The sequence below is a fragment of the Sander lucioperca genome, chromosome 16 (genome assembly GCF_008315115.2).
Source record: "Sander lucioperca isolate FBNREF2018 chromosome 16, SLUC_FBN_1.2, whole genome shotgun sequence".
In the NCBI taxonomy this organism is placed as follows: domain Eukaryota; kingdom Metazoa; phylum Chordata; class Actinopteri; order Perciformes; family Percidae; genus Sander; species Sander lucioperca.
This window is the reverse complement of record NC_050188.1, coordinates 11,284,146-11,305,047: the sequence shown is the minus strand read 5'-3', so window position 1 is coordinate 11,305,047 and position 20,902 is coordinate 11,284,146. Positions and strand designations below refer to the sequence as shown.

At 42.7% G+C, this 20,902-nt stretch overlaps 1 protein-coding gene and 1 long non-coding RNA gene across 2 annotated transcripts; both read right to left on the bottom strand.

Annotated features, from left to right (window-relative positions):
• Positions 1 to 1,134: 1,134 nt before the first annotated feature.
• LOC118493379 (gastrula zinc finger protein XlCGF71.1-like) lies at positions 1,135 to 14,499 on the bottom strand. The gene is made up of 2 exons (XM_035993018.1): positions 14,053 to 14,499; positions 1,135 to 1,592 (listed from the first exon to the last, which is right to left on the bottom strand). Exons 1-2 carry the CDS (start codon positions 14,324 to 14,326, stop codon positions 1,150 to 1,152), a joined length of 717 nt encoding a protein of 238 aa, XP_035848911.1. The 5' UTR covers positions 14,327 to 14,499; the 3' UTR covers positions 1,135 to 1,149.
• A 2,882-nt stretch (positions 14,500 to 17,381) lies between these two features.
• LOC116050059 lies at positions 17,382 to 20,594 on the bottom strand. Its single transcript, XR_004104986.2, has 3 exons — positions 20,429 to 20,594; positions 20,201 to 20,279; positions 17,382 to 17,563 (listed from the first exon to the last, which is right to left on the bottom strand). It is a non-coding gene; the product is annotated as an uncharacterized LOC116050059 (long non-coding RNA).
• Between the last annotated feature and the right edge of the window lie 308 nt (positions 20,595 to 20,902).

The following is a 20,902-nucleotide window of genomic DNA, read 5'->3' as shown; positions in this document are numbered from 1 at the left end:
TGAATTAAAATAAAACTTTCCTCTTATTTGTGAAAATAAGCATGTGACCCGTTTCAACTCCACCCCTCAAAGAATCGAGAATCGATAACAACCGGAATCGAAAGGAAGAATCGGAATTGGAATCAGAAACGTTAAAATCCAAACGATGTCCAACCCCACTGGAGTGTGACGTGATTTATGTCATGTGCAGGTGCGATGGATCGCGTCCAAACCAATAGGCTGTCAGAATGGTATAAGTTTATACTTCTTATCCAACAACAATCAAATTCACTCTATCTGGATGGTGCGATTTATCTGGATAGGTTTTTGGTTTTTTTTGGTGGTTTTTTTTAACGATGACAAGCCGGAATGAAAACGAGCCGAACTGAAATAGGAGTAACGAGGCTATTTTAAAATGTAAGGAGTAGAAGTAAAAGTCTGCTGTAAAAGAATTACTCCAGTAAAGTATAGATACCCAAAAGTTCTCTCTTCTTATACAACATTTTGGACGGTGTCAGTTGGACACATTCACGCCCACAGTTACCTCATGTTTGTTACATATTTAGATGGACCTGAACTGGTGATATTTTAACTTCTAACAGTCCTCCCATCTTCCTTTTCTTAAGTACATCTAGATTGTTGTGACCCAGACAATAACTACTAACATACATGCTAGTCAACAGATGGTTTACTTCAAATAATTTCACTTTATTTCATCCTGGAGGGTACTCAGCATGTCCTGGTGTACCACACCGGTCATATCAAACTATTATATTTCTTTACTTTATTAGCTTTACCATGGCCTAATTAGTGACATAGGAGACACTATACATGTCAAAAGACCTTAATCATGTTGGTGTCACTGATCATATTACCTTGGAACATAGCAATGCACAAGTGAGTTTTTATAGTTTTCTACAGATCATAATATGTCCATCTCAGCTTTGCTCCAAAGAGAAAACTCCTCCTCTCCCTGACAGGAAACACCTTGCTAGGCTAACTTCCCTATGCTACCTCCCTCACATCTCCCTTGTTTAAACTAAAGATAGCTTTCAACCTGCACTTCCTGTCTCCCTGACTCAGAGAGAAAAGTCTCCTCTCAGAGACTGATTTTTGTTTGATAATTGAGTTTTACTTGGACTCAAAAGGCACAAACGTTATTAAATGTCATCAGTCTCCAGTCTGGTCTTCAGTCTCTGGTTGTAAAAGTGGATGTGGATGTGAGTTCCTGGCTGGTTCTGGTCCTCCACAGTCCTCTCCATCAGCGTCTGTTTCCATCTGACCAACACATTTATGTATTTTGACACGAGAACGCCGGGAAAATCTTTTGTTACAAACACTGCAGCTGAATCTTTTCTCTCTTGTGTGGATTCTCATGTGTTCCTTTAAATTTCCTCTCCGTGCAAAAGATTTCTTACAGACTGAGCAGCTGAAAGGTTTTTCTCCTGTATGAGTCATCATGTGTTTCTTCAGGGTTCCACTAACAGTGAAAGCTTTACCACACTCAGAGCAGCAAAAAGGCTTCTCTCCTGTGTGGATTCTCATGTGTATCCGTAAACTTCCACTATGTTTAAAAGATTTCTTACAGACTGAGCAGCTGAAAGGTTTTTCTCCTGTGTGAGTTCTCATGTGTGACCGTAAATGTTCACTCAGTGTAAACGATTTCTTACAGACTGAGCAGCTAAAAGGCTTATCTCCTGTGTGAGTTCTCATGTGTTTTTGTAAACTTCCACTCTGTGTAAAATATTTCTTACAAATTGAGCAGCTAAAAGGTTTATCTCCTGTGTGAGTTCTCATGTGTTTTTGTAAATTTTCACTCTGTGTAAAAGATTTCTTACAAATTGAGCAGCTAAAAGGTTTCTCTCCTGTGTGAGTTCTCATGTGTCTCTTCAGACTTTCCTTGCGGCCAAATATTTTCCCACACTCAGAGCAGCTGAATGTTTTCTTACATGTTGAATCATATTTCAGAGAGTTTAAAGCTGACTGAGGTTCTCTGGTCTCCTTCCAATCAGCACTGTCATCAGTCTCAGGATCAGAAGAGTCTCCAGTCTGGTCTTCAGTCTCTGGTTGTAAAAGTGGATGTGAGTTCCTGGCTGGTTCTGGTCCTCCACAGTCCTCGCCATCAGCTTCTGTTTCCATGTGTTGATTTTGTCTCAGATGAAGCTGTGAGGACTGAGCTTCCTCTTCATCATCTTCACTCTTCACAGGGACAGGAGTGAATGGGAACTTGGTGATATCAGCCTCCTCCAGCCCTTGAAGCTGCTCTCCCTCCTGACTGCTCCACAGTTCCTCCTGTTCCCCTTTAATGTTTAGGGGGGGCTCTGGCTCCTGCTGGTCCACACTGGAGCTACACTCCTGCTGCTCAGGGGGAACCTCTTCTTTAACCACCGACAGCTGCTCAACATCTGCAGGAAACAGATACAATTCAATTTTATTTATAGTATCAAATCATAACAAGAGTTATCTCAAGACACTTTACAGACAGAGTAGGTCTAGACCACACTCTATAATATACAAAGACCCAACAATTCCAGTAATTCCCCCAGGAGCAAGCATTTAGTGCGACAGTGGCGAGGAAAATTAAGCTTTGTATCAGTAGAAACTCAGTAGTATTTTCAAATGACCGTGCTTCCCTCCCTCATGTCCCCCTGAGACGAGAGATAGCTGTACTGTGTGTCTGGAAAAATGATGCAAAAATCTTAATTTTGCATCATCAGAGGCTTTTTTTGGCCAGAGGCTAGAGACTAAAGGCAAAAACAAAAGTACATTTCTTTTTTTTAAAAACATAATAAAAAATAAAAAAGCCTCCGATGATGCAAAATGACGATTTTTGCATCATCAGAGTTTTTTTTCCAGAAACCTGGGACAGACCCAGGCTCTTGGTAGGCGGTGTCTGACGGTGCCGGTTGGGGGTGTGATGAACAGTAGCAATAATAGTCACAATAAAGATAATGGAACAGTGACTAGAAATAGTAGTAGAAATACAGATAAATGTTGTGGAACTGTATCTTATCACCTGGATTGTGATTGTTATAAAGAAATTCTGGTTGTTCAGTCAGTTACTTAGGTTACATCTACACTACTAGTCTTCCTTTTCAGCCTTGGAAAACTGTTGGAAAGGCTTTTGACTATTAGGGCCCTCTTGTGGTGAAATAAAGCAACTGCACGGTTGAGCATACAGTGGCGCAGACGGTAATTAACAGTCCCTCCAGAAAAACGCGATCGCATAATTCAATGCATAATCAGCCAAAGTCTGCATATTTATGCGGGGGCCGCATTTTTTCAAATACGTCGCACTTTCGCCGCATAAATTGCCGATTTCCGCGCAAAATATGCGGCTTGCATGATTTCATAATCCCCACATTTTCGTTGCAAAAAAGTCACACATATATCTTAGCAGAAAGTTGAAAAATGTTGCGTTTACTTCACACAAGAGCAGCCATTTTCCCCAGTTGCCATGGGAACGTTATGAAGTGACGTAATTACGCGACGTGAACATCATCGAAAAGCTGCAAACCCCGCGATGAAGCCACGATGAAACCGCAGTTTTTGCAAGTTCCCGCAATTTCATCGCATGAAATTGCATAAATATCCCGCATATTCCATCGCATGTTTTTAAGAAAACGTGCCGCATAATCAAGGATTTTTGCCCGCAACAATCACAAAAAACTCCAAGGACTGAATTAAAGTGACTATATGTAACTTTTTAGTGTTTCTGTAACTGTCATTTGTCATAGTATGATCTTAAATGCGCTGTAACAGCAAACAAGACTAACGCTATTTTTAGGCAGCTGCCGCTGCTTTCTCCGGCCACCGCTGCTGCACGCTCCGGCCACCGCTGCTGCCCGCTGGTCAAACTAACCTGTACGGCGGGCCACAGCAACCTCTTATTTCCGAACATTCATCTCTCCCCCACCCCCCGAGGGCCGGTGGTCTAGCATCACGTTAACTGTACTACTATGTTTAGCTCCGTAGGTGGTAGCTCAAGCTTGACGTGCTTTGGTGATATTTTAATTTGGCTTTACACAACGTGCATATGGCTTTCGACTTGTCTACGAGCCGTCTGTTAGGAGGAAGTGGCAGCTTGATGATAAGTAACGGTGCTGCAAAGGGTCAAAATAGTAGCCTGTTAGGCACGACGCAAAGCCGAGTGAAGTGTAAAATAAGTTAATAAATGCTGACATGCGATTAATCGCATCGCGTCGGCCCTTAATCGCATTGCGATTAGCGCGTTAACGCTGACAGCCCTAGTTATTTTAGAAGTGATCTGCTGTAGTACACACACACGCAGAGATGTATTTTTCATAGATGTTCTTTTAACGTAAATATATTCCACCAAAACACGTTCCTTCCTGAGACTATTTAGCAGAGGCACCGTGGCTCCGTCCGGCGCTTAGCACCGCCCAAGATGATTGTGATTGGTTTAAAGAAATGCCAATAAACCAGAGTACATTTTTCTCCCATCCAGGAATGCTGTGTGGACTAGTCAGACCTTCCTCTGCAGCGCTGTGGAGGAAGGTCTGGACATGCGAGACTAATGTGAAAGGAACCCTACTCCTAAAATAAAATAAACCAGCTTCTCCTGAACTTTTATGCTCTTGACTTCTGCAGATTTTCCACCTTTTATTTCCCCTAAAAACCCTGTTAACATTGTTCCTACCTTTCTCTTCATCATCTTCACTCTTCACAGTAACAGGAGTGAATGGGAACTTGGTGATATCAGCCTCCTCCAGCCCTTGAAGCTGCTCTCCCTCCTGACTGCTCCACAGTTCCTCCTGTTCCTCTTTAATGTGTGGGGGGGGCTCTGGCTCCTGCTGGTCCACACTGGAGCTACACTCCTGCTGCTCATCTTTAACAACAATCTGGCTTTTGTCGTCTGGAGGCAAAGCTGAAACACAGACAGAAGTTAATGTCAGCTAAAGCTTAGAGATTGCAGTTTTCCCTCCAGAAAGGTTGTTTAGCTCGGTGGCACATACACAGACACATGCACGCACACACAGAGACACACACATACATACAGAGACACAAAGACAGACACATGCATGCATAGAAACACACACACACATACACACACACACACACACACTAAGCCTCAGTGGTTACAATACTGTGCTGTTGTGTTCCAAGGCGAACATCTACGGTGGCCGACAGGGGCAAACGCCCTGCAACTTAAGAAAACACACGCAAATAGACAAAACACGAGCAAATTAAGAAAACAACTTCATTAATTTGACAACACATACGCAGCATTCAGCAAACGCGCTGCAAATACACACAACACAACCAAATACATAAACGCGCTGCAAATATAGAAACGATGCAAAAAGAAAAGCAGACAAACCCCGAAAACAAAAACGCTGCATCCAAATTACACAATGTAGACTGTATATTAAATTAATATATATATACACACACAGTCTATACTCCCGTCTCATGCCCTCCCGGCTGGTGCGTCCCCGAGCTTTGGCTTTTCAAAATAAAAGCTCGCGTCTGGTCCTGCGCCCTTTCGGACCTCGAAATTAAACACTCATGTAATATGGCTTTAACAAATGTCAATGTTAAACGCTGATGCAGTTTTACATGTTTTATTACCACAAGTTTACAGACACGTCTCTGCTGATTGAGTATCACCTGGGACCTGAGCCGAGACACACCCACCAAACGAGAGAAAACAGAGGCCTGTACTACGAAGCAAGATTTGGTGTTAATGAGGTAACTTCAGGTTCAACCCAGGGTTTTCTGTAAGGGTTCTCATGTAATGGCCATTCAAGTGTTCATTAAATCCAGATAAATCCACCCCGCTGTCTATCTTTCCTTTACAAGGATATTACAGGAAGATATTGATAGGCGTTGTGATTTACGCATTTACAACGTCAGCTATTTTTTTGCCAGCTTTCCTCCTGTTTTAGGAAGCAGCGACTGTATTGCGTTTTGCTTGTAAAACCGTGTTTGTGTTCTTCATATTTATGTAGAATTATAGTTTGCTCTTCTTATATAAAATATGCTGCTCTGGTAGATGATTGTGATACTGTGCAAACACCGCCTCTTTAATGTGAACACGCGCGCCGCTGGATTGGGAAACCCTGGGTTGATTGAACTAGTTGTTAACTACCGCCGTGACACAGGTTATGCAGGACCGCGGTTGTTGAAAGAAATCCAGGGCATGTTGATCTTGCTTCTTAGTACAGGCCGCAGATCTCAAACATAGACATAATATTTACAGTCTATGATCTCAAAGCAGTTTCACAAACCGTTCTGAGATTGAACATGTCCCACCGGCTCTCTTTCTCTCTCTGTGAGGTCAAAAATCAAGCTGTTCCATTTAGTGCTCCCTCTAGAGGTCTGGAGAACTTCTGTTGTGAAACCTGGATGCAGCGTTTTTTTGTTGCATTTGTTTTCGGGGTTTGTCTGCTTTTCTTTTTGCATCGTTTCTATATTTGGTTGTGTTGTGTGTATTTGCAGCGCGTTTGCTGAATGCTGCGCATGTGTTGTCAAATTATTATAATTAATTTGCTTGTGTTTTGTCTATTTGCATGTGTTTTCTTAAGTTGCAGGGCGTTTGCCCCTGTCGGCCACCGTAAACATCACTACTATGTAACAATCACCTATACAGTCCTAAGTCCCAAGAACATTTGTTTATCTAGAAAACAGCCCCGAAATCACCATCACCAAACCCACCAGACTCCATGTAAATAATCAGTACTTTTAGCGTGTATAGAGCCAGCATAGTTCCACATGTAAATCGTTGAATTAAGGGTTAATTTCAACCAAACCAGAATGGTGATTGTTGGAACAGTGGAAAGATGAACCAAGACGGCTTTTGATAGTTTTATTGTGTTTCTGTCCACTTTGAATGCAGTGTGTTTTACGGTGATAAAAGTACTGATTATTTACATGGAGTCTGGTGGGTTTGGCGAAGGCCTGTTAAAGAGCGAAGATTACAATAGATCTTATGAATAAATGCTTACTTACATACGTCCTATCGTCATCTGAGAGAAGAGATGACAGGAAGGAGAGAAAGATCAACTGAAGGTTTAAAGACCAAACCTGCTCTGTGTAGCCGAAGCTGAGGGTTGTAAACAGCGTCCAGTAGCTCCCGTTGTCGCTCGTTCTCCTCTTTTGAACGACAAAGTTCCTCCTCGTACTCTGCTATCGTTCTTTCAAACAGCCCAAATATCTCTTCAGCAGCCGCAGTTAGTCGCTGCTCCACCAACGCTCTCAGCATCTGGACTTTACACATTTTACCTCTTTCTCTACACAACAAAGACACTCTGCTAACACAACTTCCTGCTTGACGCCATCTCGTTCAAAGTGTGAAGTTAGCCGCAGTGAAGACTACAGCTTCCGGTGCAGATTAGTTGCTGAGCTTCAAAATAAAAGTCCGAAAGTGTTCCAGATTTCTTCTAAAAAACACGCAGGAATATAAATGATTAAAGCAGCCATATTATGCTCATTTTCAGGTTCATAATTGTATTTTAAGGTTGTACCAGAATAGGTTTACATGGTTTAATTTTCTAAAAACACCATATTTTTGTTGTACTGCACCGCTCTCTCTCACTGCTGCAGATCCTCTTTTCAGCTGGTCTCTGTTTTAGCTACAGAGTGAGACCTCTTTTCTTCTTCTTCTTCTTCTGTACTATCTTTGATTGCACTGCACATGCCCAGTAGCTCAGATGTAGATCATGTCAGCTAGCTAGCTCCATAGACAGTAAAAGAAAGGCTGACTTCGGTCAGTTACAAGGCAGGATTAGCTGGGAGACTTCTAAATGAGGGCGCACATGGAAGTAGTTCTTTTGTAGATTATGGTGAACTTGTGTGTGTTGTAGCAGTGCTTTGCTACTGAGAACGAGGTAGCATGCTAGCGTTAGCATGCTAGCGTTAGCATTAGCGTTAGCATGCTAACACTACGAGCTAATGGTTGCGTTAGCCTGCTCGTTTCGGCTTGTGACGTCACAAGCCGTGCCGATTTTGAACAGCTCACCCAGAGACTGAAGGCAGGACACATTCAGAAACTGTATCTCACTCTAAACAGCATGGATGGATTTTTTTCAAAGTTTGTATGTGTGTGGAAGCACCAGAGACACAACATAACACCCCAAATCCCAGAAAAAGTGATTTTTTCATAATATGGGCACTTTAAAACTGAAGAATTTGAAATTGGTCTTTGGTGTTTTTAGCCCCCAACGTCTCCTCCCAGGCAGCGCGGCAATGGTTATGTTTAGGGTTAGCTGCCTGGAAGGCACCGTTGGAGGCAAAAAACACCATCAAGCTTTGAAATTAAAGGAAGACAAATACTTTATTAAATGTTCAGAGGTCTGAGAAACCAATGAACCAAATTAAAGATGATGGTAGTTTGTTTCCTTTTCCTTTTAATGTGTCAAACAGAAGATACAAGTTTTGGTCTTGCAGCGTAATTTCATCTGATTTTATTGTTTGTCTGAAGGTGAACATTTTTATTTTTATATTTATCTGCCCACTGCTGCTGGGTCTAACGTTAGGCCGGCTGCACACTGGCTGCGTGAGCGTGGCGTTTCTGTTGTGTGTCAGCTGCGTAGCGGCTGCGTGGATATTTCTGTCTTTACACACCACAAACATATCTGACGCTGCGCTGCTGCTGCTAGCCTTGTCTGTACACATGTATGTTTCCCATTGATTTACTGCACTCAAGCAGTAGTATACTTCATGTTAAACATAAATATATACTGATTTGATTACAACAAAGGCAACGTCGGCAGTATTGAAGACAAAATAGGCTCCAGAATATTTGGTTCTGTATTGAGAGGTGCAATATTTAAAAATGTATAATTTTTTTTTTTTAAATTACATTTATATCTGCATTTATGTCAAAACCTAGATACTTTCAAACAACATGTCATTTATTAATATGTATTTGTGTCAAAATGACATATAAACATATTTTCCTATTCTATTTTTCCTGGAAACGCTTCCAACACGCTTGCGTGAAAAATAGATGTTGGTTCTATTTCCTCCTCATTCCCTCCGAGAACGTCTCCCGAGCTGCGTCAGGAGGCTCTCCTCCCAGCGAGCTCCGACACAGCTCACGGCCCCACTGACGCGTATTGTCACTGGACAACGAACAACAATCGCCATTTTGTTGTGAACCCATCAAATGACCACGGGAAACAGTCCAATGGCCTTTCTATCCATTTTATTTCTATGCAAGGACACCATGTTCACTCCATGCAGATTTATTTGTTACATTTTAACAAACAAACTGAACTACCTTGGACACATCAACTGACCACAAATAGACAACTGAATCTAACTCTAACCTAGGTCGTTGTGACCCAGACAATAACTACTAACGTTCATGCTAGTCAACAGATGGTTGACTTCAAATAATTTCACTTTATTTCATCCTGGAGGGTACTCAGCATGTCCTGGTGTACCACACCAGTCATATCAAACTATTATATTTCTTTACTTTATTAGCTTTACCATGGCCTAATTAGTGGCATAGGAGACACTACACATGTCAAAAGATCTTAATCATGTTGGTGTCACTGATCATATTACCTTGGAACATGGCAATGTACAAGTGAGTTTTTATAGTTTTCTACAGATCATAATATGTCCATCTCAGCTTTGCTCCAAAGAGAAAACTCCTCCTCTCCCTGACAGGAAACACCTTGCTAGGCTAACTTCTCTATGCTACCTCCCTCACATCTCCCTTGTTTAAACTAAAGATAGCTTTCAACCTGCACTTCCTGTCTCCCTGACTCAGAGAGAAAAGTCTCCTCTCTGAGACTGCTGGGCCTAAATTGTGCTTAAATTGTTTGAATAAACTCCCATATTGATAAATGATTAATAGTGAATCTTGCTAAACATACGTTACTTAGAAAGAAGTGAATATATGTGTGAGCCCTCTAAAATATCAGGTGGTTACATTTGTCTGATTTCCTGATTATAATTGATTATATGACAGACATTACAAGACAAAACAACATCTAATAAAATATTTAAAATAAGAGTGTACTTTTTCCTACCACACAATATAATTTCTTCTATCTAGATGTTGATACATAAAGATTTTTGTTTGATAACTGAGAAGTTTTGCTTGGACTTAGGGCGTTTTCACACATACCTCATTTGGTCCGGACTTTCAGACTTTTTTGTTTGATCCGAACCAAAATTAGAGGTGTGAAACCTCCCCTGGACCACGGTCCGGATCAAAAGACCAAATTTTAGTCCGACCAAAAGAGGTGGTCTCTGTCCGGACCAAACTGAACCATGGTCCGGTTCGTTTACAGTGTGAAAGCATTTTTTGGATGGTTCGGACTTTCGGACCAAATAGAAGAAGCTCTGGCAGGCTCTCCTTGTGTTACAAGACCGGGGAAGCTCCTTTAAGGAATAGCTCGGTGCTTAGTGTGTAGACTACATGAGAGAGTGACGGTGAATGAGCTCAGAGCAGACAGCTGTCGGCTATCAGAGCAGAGAATACATCAGCAGTTTACTTGTTAAGTGGTAGTAAATGTACAGTGTAGGTTTCCGTTTGTCTCTGAATAAATTCTCCAGAAAGAAAGTTCCAGTGTCTTGCTTCTCAACATCACAACAAAACAAAAAGAGCCGCAGCAGTAGAGGAGAGCAGCAGTCAGTAGGAGAGAGCAGCAGTCAGTAGGAGAGAGCAGCAGTCAGTAGGAGAGAGCAGCAGTCAGTAGAGGAGAGCAGCAGTCAGTAGAGGAGAGCAGCAGTCAGTAGGAGAGAGCAGCAGTCAGTAGGAGAGAGCAGCAGTCAGTAGAGGAGAGCAGCAGTCAGTAGGAGAGAGCAGCAGTCAGTAGGAGAGAGCAGCAGTCAGTAGGAGAGAGCAGCAGTCAGTAGAGGAGAGCAGCAGTCAGTAGAGGAGAGCAGCAGTCAGTAGGAGAGAGCAGCAGTCAGTAGAGGAGAGCAGCAGTCAGTAGGGGAGAGTAGCAGTCAGTAGGAGAGAGCAGCAGTCAGTAGGGGAGAGTAGCAGTCAGTAGGAGAGAGCAGCAGTCAGTAGGAGAGAGCAGCAGTCAGTAGGAGAGAGCAGCAGTCAGTAGGAGAGAGCAGCAGTCAGTAGGAGAGAGCAGCAGTCAGTAGGAGAGAGTAGCAGTCAGTAGAGGAGAGCAGCAGTCAGTAGGAGAGAGCAGCAGTCAGTAGGAGAGAGCAGCAGTCAGTAGAGGAGAGCAGCAGTCAGTAGGAGAGAGCAGCAGTCAGTAGAGGAGAGCAGCAGTCATTAGAGGAGAGCAGCAGTCAGTAGGAGAGAGCAGCAGTCAGTAGGAGAGCAGCAGTCAGTAGGAGAGAGCAGCAGTCAGTAGGAGAGAGCAGCAGTCAGTAGGAGAGAGCAGCAGTCAGTAGGAGAGAGCAGCAGTAGGAGAGAGCAGCAGTCAGTAGGAGAGAGCAGCAGTCAGTAGGGGAGAGCAGCAGTCAGTAGGAGAGAGCAGCAGTCAGTAGGAGAGAGCAGCAGTCAGTAGGGGAGAGCAGCAGTCAGTAGGAGAGAGCAGCAGTCAGTAGGAGAGAGCAGCAGTCAGCTGAAAAAACTCCGACCCAGAGAGAGGAGACGAGAGGACGGGGAAGCCGGTCTACAAACCAATCAATTACAAGTATCTGGAGACGCAGCTCACGTATGTGATGACGGCAGGACGTAGTTTTGTCACGTAGAGATCTTTAGTGCGCTTGCATAACTGCAGTGTGAAACCAAAACTTACCGGATCAAATGTTACAATGGAACAAAAAACATGAACCTTGGTCCGGACCTTGGTTCAGACTTTCATGTGTGAAAACACCCTTAAAGGCACAAACATTATTCCATGTCACCAGTAGGGGTGTCACGATACCAAAAATTAGTAGTAGTAGTAGTAGTAGTAGTAGTAGTAGTCGGTGCCAATACCAGTAAAATAACATGATTCTCGATGCTAATTTCGATACCACGGTAAAAAAAAGGATTTTCTAAGATTCCATGTACTTGAAACATGAAGTTCGTTATTAAAATATTTGAAAAATATCAAAATGTCATAACAAAACATACAAAACATGTGCAATAATGCATAGAACAACATAATAAAGTGCAATTAATGGTCATAGTGCAACCACTAGTGTCCCCAGACACATTCCGGACATATTTTCAAAGGTAGGCTACTGTGCAAAAACAACAACAGTGTTTCTAACAGTTGCCTGACCAGAGACGTTACAAACCCCGGGTAAATACTGGATATGTAATTTATCACATCTACAAGGAACGAGCATGTTATGTCATTTCAACATTTGTGTACTCACATTGAATTATATAGCTAGAGTACACGAGTTGGTTACTCGCAAAAACAATTGAGACACTGCCAGTAAAGTGATCCCGACGGTCTTGGCTAACGCCACCATGCTAACCTGCTAATGGCTAACGTTACCGGAGGAGCAGGCAAGTGGGCCACGGCTGTTTACAACGTGTAGCCTGTTCAGCGGCCGTAGCCGGCAACGGTCAGTTATTTGAAGCCAAGAGAGGGGGGCTGTAAATCAGGAATTGAGGACCGTGAGTTTGCAGTGAAGATGCCGTTTTTTAGGTCAGGTAGAATCTGTCTCTCCGTTGACTCTTGTATATATTTTTTCTACTGGAAGTAGAAGGGTGTGACTTCGGCCACTTGTTCGTGACGTCCTACTTCTGAATGTACCGACTGGTGCTTCAAAAAAATGGGCATCGTCAGTGTTTTGTCATTTTAGAAACGGAAGGTATCGGTAGTATCAGTTCTCGTGACAACCCTAGTCACCAGTCTCAGGTTCAGAAGAGTCTCCAGTCTGGTCTTCAGTCTCTGGTTGTAAAAGTGGATGTTGATGTGAGTCCCTGGCTGGTTCTGGTCCTCCACAGTCCTCTCCATCAGCTTCTGTTTCCATCGGACCAACACATTTACGTGTTTTGACATCAAAACGAACACTACAGCTGAATCTTTTCTCTCCTGTGTGGACTGCCATGTGTGACCGTAAACTTCCACTCTCTGTACAAGATTTCTTATAGACTGAGCAGCTGAAAAGTTTTTTCTCCTGTGTGGATTCTCACGTGTCTCTGTAAATATCCACTCTGTGTAAAAGATTTCTTACAAACTGAGCAGCTATAAGGCTTCTCCCCTGTGTGAGTCATCATGTGTTTCTTCAGGTTTCCACGTTCAGTGAAAGCTTTACCACACTCAGAGCAGCTAAAAGGCTTCTCTCCTGTGTGAGTTCTCATATGTGACCGTACATTTTCACTCTGTGTAAAAGATTTCTTACAAACAGAGCAGCTAAAAGGCTTCTCTCCTGTGTGAGTAATCATGTGTCTCTTCAGATTTCCCCTTTGGCCAAATCTTCTCCCACAATCAGAGCAGCTGAATGTTTTCTTACATGTTGAATCATGTTTCAGAGAGTTTAAAGCTGACTGAGGTTCTCTGGTCTCCTTCCAATCAGCACTGTCATCAGTCTCAGGTTCAGAAGAGTCTCCAGTCTGGTCTTCAGTCTCTGGTTGTAAAAGTGGATGTGAGTTCCTGGCTGGTTCTGGTCCTCCACAGTCCTCTCCATCAGCTTCTGTTTCCATGTGTTGAGTTTGTCTTTGATGAAGCTGTGAGGACTGACCTTTCTCTTCATCATCTTCACTCTTCACAGAGACAGGAGTGAATGGGAACTTGGTGATATCAGCCTCCTCCAGCCCTTGAAGCTGCTCTCCCTCCTGACTGCTCCACAGTTCCTCCTGTTCCTCTTTAATGTGTGTCTCAGGATCAGAAGAGTCTCCAGTCTGGTCTTCAGTCTCTGGTTGTAAAAGTGGATGTGAGTTCCTGGCTGGTTCTGGTCCTCCACAGTCCTCTCCATCAGCTTCTGTTTCCATCTGACCAACACATTTATGTGTTTTGACATGAGAACGCCGCGAAAATCTCTTTTTACAAACACTGCAGCTGAATCTTTTCTCTCCTGTGTGGACTGTCATGTGTGACCGTAAACTTCCTCTCTGTGTAAAGGATTTGTTACAGACTGAGCAGCTGAAAGGCTTTTCTCCTGTGTGAGTTATCATATGTTTCTTCAGTGTTCCACTATCAGAGAAAGCTTTACCACACTCAAAGCAGCTGAAAGGCTTCTCTCCTGTGTGGATTCTCATGTGTCTCTTCAGGTGTGCCTTGGTGCCAAATCTGTTCCCACACTCAGAGCAGCTGAATGGTTTCTTACATATTGAATCTTGTTTCAGAGAGTTTAAAGCTGACTGAGGTTCTCTGGTCTCCTTCCAATCAGCACTGTCATCAGTCTCAGGATCAGAAGAGTCTCCAGTCTGGACTTCAGTCTTTGGTTGTAGAAGTGGATGTGAGTTCCTGGCTGGTTCTGGTCCTCCACAGTCCTCTCCATCAGCTTCTGTTTCCATGTGTTGAGTTTGTCTTTGATGAAGCTGTGAGGACTGAGCTTCCTCTTCATCATCTTCACTCTTCACAGGGACAGGAGTGAATGGGAACTTGGTGATATCAGCCTCCTCCAGTCCTTGAAGCTGCTCTCCCTCCTGACTGATACACAGTTCCTCCTGTTCCTCTTTAATGTGTGGGGGGGGCTCTGGCTCCTGCTGGTCCACACTGGAGCTACACTCCTGCTGCTCAGGGGGAACCTCTTCTTTAACCACCAACAGCTGCTTAACATCTGCAGGAAACAGGAAACACACAGAGAGACATTAACACAAACACAGAGAGACAGCATCAAGAGTCTCTTTTCACATCTCTTTACCTGGTAACTGGTATTTCATGTTTTTGCATTCTAACTTTCAGCCCGAGTGCTGTAAAGACAATAAAAGAAATCTTATTCTTATTTAATTTTCTGGTCTGGTTTGAATCCTACTTAAAGAACAGTGACTGGGACTACTTTGTGTCTATAGATTAACATCTGAGCGGACAAATATGTAATGTGGAGTTCCCCAAGGCTCCATTCTGGGGCCTCTACATGCTTCCACTGGCTCAGATAACAGAAGAAACTTGCACTGATTTTTTGTAGAGATGCACCGATTGACCGGCTGGTGACCGGAATTGGCTGATTTTCACATGATCGGCCATGACCAGCTACCAGCCGGTCAGTCTGACATATGCCGATTTTATGCCGGTCAAATGCTGTAAATAAATAACATTGTAAAGGCTACCATACACAATGCATAGGAATTATGTATAGGCTAGCAAATAATAACAATAATCCCACTATTAATTGCATTATCTTAATGCATTGTAACTACTGTAGCATGTAAATAGTGCACATAAAATACAAACGTGAGGAAGGGCGTTCAACAATCGCCATTATATCGAATCAACAGCCATGTGCAACCAAGCTAGCAGGTGAATAATACAAACAACGAAATCATCAGCTAACAATGAACTGACAACATAAGTTATACGATTTACAGTTCTCAAGGACGCACACACACGATCTCCACTGGCTAGTTATCCCTCGGACAGTGAGTCTCTTTTTCCTTTCTCCCTTTTCCCGCCGGGTGGCGCGCGTGCCTGCTCGCGGTGTGAAGCGCGTGTCCGCGCTATTCTCCAACATGCACACAAACTCTCTTTTAGGGCTGGGACGATTCGTCGACGTAGTCGACGTCATTGATTACATAAATGCGTCGACACAAATAATTTGCGTCGATGCGTCGCGTTTCTTTAACTGTCTATGAGTGTCACTCACGTGTAAATCTAAAAATAGCAGGGTTTCCTGCAGCACTTTGCAGTTTAGGCGGCCGCCAGCCTGCTGCCTGAACTACGTCGGGTCAAAAAAAAAATAAAAAAGCATCTGAGCGCGTAAGTGCAAGCTTATCTGTCCTGTCTGCATATTGACAGACAGCGGAGCTTCGACACAGACACACAGACACGTGTGCGCGCAGAGGTGCAGGAGAACTACGTCGGCTCTGCAGTTATGTTGAAGTCCCAGAGAGTCACTGTAATGCTGATAAAGTGGTTTCAAGTGTGGTTACAGTTTTCAAAACTTCACGCAGGCGGCGTTTGCTGAAATATGATATTAATGGCGAGCCGAAAGCGTTCGCGGTGACACTTCCTCCTGAGACATACAGGCACAACAGTGGTTTCTGTGCCCTGGTGACTGACTGACAGGCTGAGGTTGTAAGGCAAGGCAACTTTATTTCTACAGCACCTTTCAGCAACAAGGCAACTCAATTCCTTTACACTTAAGTTAGTTCTCCATTAGTTCAATGTTGACAACAGGGCAGTCACCAAGTTTATTGTTAAAGGTTTGTGTCATTATGCAGTTTGCACTAAAAAGTCTTTGTTGTTTACATTCCTTTGCATTTTAGTTAGTTCAATTATTACAGTTTGGATTGATACCAATCCTGAGTATCTGACTGGATCACCCCTATCCAAAAGCACAACCAGTGTTATTAATGTTACTCTGAGTGAGCAGTGTTACCAGAATTTTTTAATTTTGATAACTGTTTTGATTCACAACTAAGGTGGAAAATAAAAGTTTTGTGTTTAATGTATTTTTATTGAAGTTGAAATGGATTTTAAGACTGCAAAGCAAATACAGGCTACTCTTTCTGCACTTGCTCTGTTTACTTTAAGTTTTTATTTTTGTATTCCTCCTGAAAGTGACTTTATTTTGGCTTCAGGTTGCACTACAAATTAATTTTACTTGAACAGTGCAGTGTTAAACAATTTTAATAAATAGAGATTTGAACCTTACTGAAATTTGTTTTGTGTAAATTGTTAATAATTGAGCAATGGGAAAATAATCGCTAATTGAAAAATTTATCGTTAATCGAAAAATTAATCGATAGATTAGTCGACTAATCGAAAAAATAATCGCTAGATTAATCGTTTAAAAAATAATCATTTGGGACAGCCCTACTCTCTTTGTTATTTATATATTATTGTATTGCCATTACCTGTTTTCATACAGAAGTGTATCACATTCTGTTAGTTGGATATTGGATGTGAAAAGAAGGAAATGGTTCTTCCATAACATTAGACTTTAGATGTGTGAATTTCCCACACCAGGAGTAATTTATAAGTTCTATTTTATAGCATTCGATTATCTGCTCAAAAAATGTTGTATGTTCTATGCAAAATGTAAAATGTTCTATTAAAGAAAAGATAGAAATTAAATATTTGTATGTGCTGTAAAGTAGTTAGAAAAAATTAAATCAGAATTGGCTAAAATAGGTATCGGCAGGTCAAACTCAATGAAAAATCGGAATCGGCCTAGAAAATTGTAATCGGTGCATCTCTTATTATTTGTCTATAAGCGTTAAAGTTTGCTGTGTGATCACATCAACACACAGTCACGTGACTTCTCAAACCTGACGGAGGTTCTCCGCTCTCCTTCAAAACGTCACAATTACCTTCTGTTTCCATGTGTTGAGTTGGTCTCTGATGAAGCTGTGAGGACTGAGCTTCCTCTTCATCATCTTCACTCTTCACAGGGACAGGAGTGAATGGGAACTTGGTGATATCAGCCTCCTCCAGCCCTTGAAGCTGCTCTCCCTCCTGACGGCTCCACAGTTCCTCCTGTTCCTCTTTAATGTGTGGGGGGGGCTCTGCCTCCTGCGGGTCCACACTGGAGCTACACTCCTGCTGCTCCTCTTCACCAACAATCACTTCCAGAACATCTTGAGGTAAAGCTGAAACACAGTGTGAATATTTGTACAATTTAACATCTACAATTCCATTAAACGTGGAAATCCAACACTGAAAATTATTCAGCAATTTTAAGAAGACAGTTCCTCAAAATTTAAGGATATGTTGATTTTGTTTGTCTTCAATGACTATAGACTAAATATATCTGGGGTTTTTGTTAGTAGTTAACAAGCTTCTGTTGTTAGTCCGAAGGAAGCGTAGCTCTAAGACGAAGCCCACGGTTCACCACAAACCTGTTGAAGTTTCTAAAGGCTGCTTTAGGCTGCATTCACACGTCCTGCATTGCTGCTTCAGAGTAGATTCAACACCAGGGCCGGTTCTAGCCTGCTATATTAGGGTGGACAGGTAGAAGGAATAGGTGGGCTGAATGCTTATTAGCTAAATGCAGGGTTTTCCCTGCTATTATACGGCTTACTGTTTTTGTGCACCGCCTACGCATAAGAACGTAAAAACAACGGGAGAGCATTTGAACAATGAGCCGACCGTTATTATTATACATCCAGGGAACCGACGCTCGGGACGGGTGTCCACATGTTGTCTTCGGCACACACATGCCGCATGATAGTTCACGTACACAGCGGCAGAAACAGTGTCTCACACACACACACACACACAGTCACACACACACAGCCATATACACACAGCCACACACACACAAGGGCTCCAGACTGCGACCAAATTGTCCAGTAAACTGGCCGCCCACTTTTTTTTTTTTTTTTTTACACGTTAAATGTGGAAGGGGCGCGTCAATGAATCTGGAATTTGTGGCAGGCCAATGAGTGTGAGAAGGATGGGGAATGGCCACTGTAAGTGGCTAATGTGTGGAGGGGGAGGGTCCTAGAGATTAATCAAGCGCGCGTAAACATCTTTGGGAAGGAGACAGATATCACAACCTGCTATGTGCGTCTGAACAATGAGCAAGTGAACTATTGACTCGTTCTTCCGACCTGCGGCTAGTGTGCTAGTGCCAGAGTCTACAGTGTCACAGTCGGATGATGATTCAGTCAGAGGTTTGTGTGGCGAAAAAGGCCCGAACCCACCATTTTCGGGAAGAGTGGCTGCGAGAATTCAGCTGGTTGAGGTACTGTAAGGAGACAAACTCCATGAACTGCAAATGTTGCAGTTGCTACCCCAGAACTGCGGGGAACATATCATCTTGGCCGACAGTGCAGCCACTTCACAGTTTAAACACAATACACTAGTTAAACACAATCTTAGCCTTAAGCATAGAGTCTGCCGTGACATGTTAATAAATGAAAAAGCAACGCCACTGCCGGTTGCAGCGTCACACTCATCGTCCCCACATGCTGTTGCACAGCGCTGTTGTTACCATGTTTCTGTGAAAATCATGATGTTGCCATCCATACTACTTTTACGAGTGGTGATCTGCAGCCGAAGATCATCCATTTGTTTGCTAAAGACACTGAGATGTACATTGGCGAAGAAAACGCTGCGTAGTAAAGGAGTTAGTCTTAGCCTACCGTTAGCCCTCCTCTCTTTCCCTCACTTTGTTTACATCTCAACCCAGCTTGCATGCGCTTCCGGTCGGCGGAGCTGTGTTGATAGACCTCGGCAGTGCTGTTGGGCATTCACTGATTTACTTGTATTTTTAAACGTCAGCGCCGAAATTTGCCACACTTGGGTGAGAGAGGTAGAAATGTGACAACAGAGAGTGGATACCGCTTCTATGAAGAAAAAAAATACACATTGGATGCTAAATATATAACTATTTACCTCGTAAAAACAAATAGTGCTTGTGTGAGTGTTGTGAGCTCCTCTCTCTCTGGCTCCCTCATTACTCAATATTTCCCACACTGGTGGTTAGATACTTAGTTAGCCTAGATACTCCCCGTTCCATGGAAGTTTAAACACCTTAGATATGATTATTTCTGTGTAAACAAAAAAAAAAGAGACAGAGAGGAGAGAGGGAGAGCCTGTATGAGGCAACAGTACACTGACAATAATAATAATACTTTGTTTACATTTCTGAATGTACATTTGTTAAGCACCATTCAATTAAAATGTGACTGTGAAGTAAAATAAAACAGCACATTGTAGTTTCTGTATTTATTACCAAACCATTTATCAGTAAAACAGTTAACATGGGGGAAATGTGAAAAATGACGTTGCAGGTCGATATAAGTTGTCCCTAAATGTTCTGCCTGTGCCCCTAAATTAAGTTAGTTAAGTTAGTATGGAGCCCTGCACACACACACACACACACACACACACACACACACACACACACACACACACACACACACGCACACGCACACACAACCTCTCCTTTATGAGTGTGCATTGGAGAGAGAGAGGAAAAGAGAGAGAGGGAGGTGTGTTTGTTGATGAGTATGAAGTAGCAGTAAAGTTATAGCTGAGAACGTAGCAGCACAGTCTGTTTATAGTTTTGTTGCAAAAGACATACATTGTATCAGTGGAATATTCACTTTTACCGGCCATGAAAACAGCTTCTATATCCATGTATACACACATAGCTTCTATATCCATGTATACACACACATAGCTTCTATATCCATGTATACACACATAGCTTCTATATACATGTATAGACACATAGCTTGTATATATTTCTATATATTTCAGATGTAAACGTGTCCCACCTGTCCCCTGGTCCGCTGACAGCTTCCTCTCAGACTTCATGTTAAAGTTCCTCGCGGCTCTGCTCCTCTTCTCCCCGACCTGTTTCAGGAAATACAACAACACGTTAGCTTAGCAGGAGCTAGCTGCTAGCGGCTAACCTTAGCTTTAGCACCAACTCCGTGCGATATTAAAAAAGAAAACAAACAGTTAACGTTAGTTCCGGGGACGGTCGCTATTCCGGGTCGTACCAACAACTTCCGGGCAGATGTTTGTTTACTAATGTAACCGAGGGTTTCTTCTGTTGCCTAGACTCAGGTCTGACTATAAAATAAAGAAACACGGGCGTCCAATGGCGGAACAGAGACGGCACTGCACGGCTCACTTTATTCACCCACAACACAGTCAATACTACACTTTATCCACTTCCGCTTTCCCCTTCACAATAAAAGCTCTATGGTTTAGTGTAACTTCATCTTAACCCTCCTGTTGTCCTCGGGTCAAATTTGACCCGTCTTCAAAGTTTCTGTATCAGAAATATAGGTTACTTAAATGTGTGCAAGATACTTGCACACAAAGTTACTTACTTAGTGTGCAAAGTATGCATCTTGCACACTACTTTGCACTATTACCTTTTCCACTTTACATCCCACTCCATGTGTAGTTGTCTTGATATTATGTCTTATTTGTATATTTGTATTTTTGTATATTATGTTGATATGTGC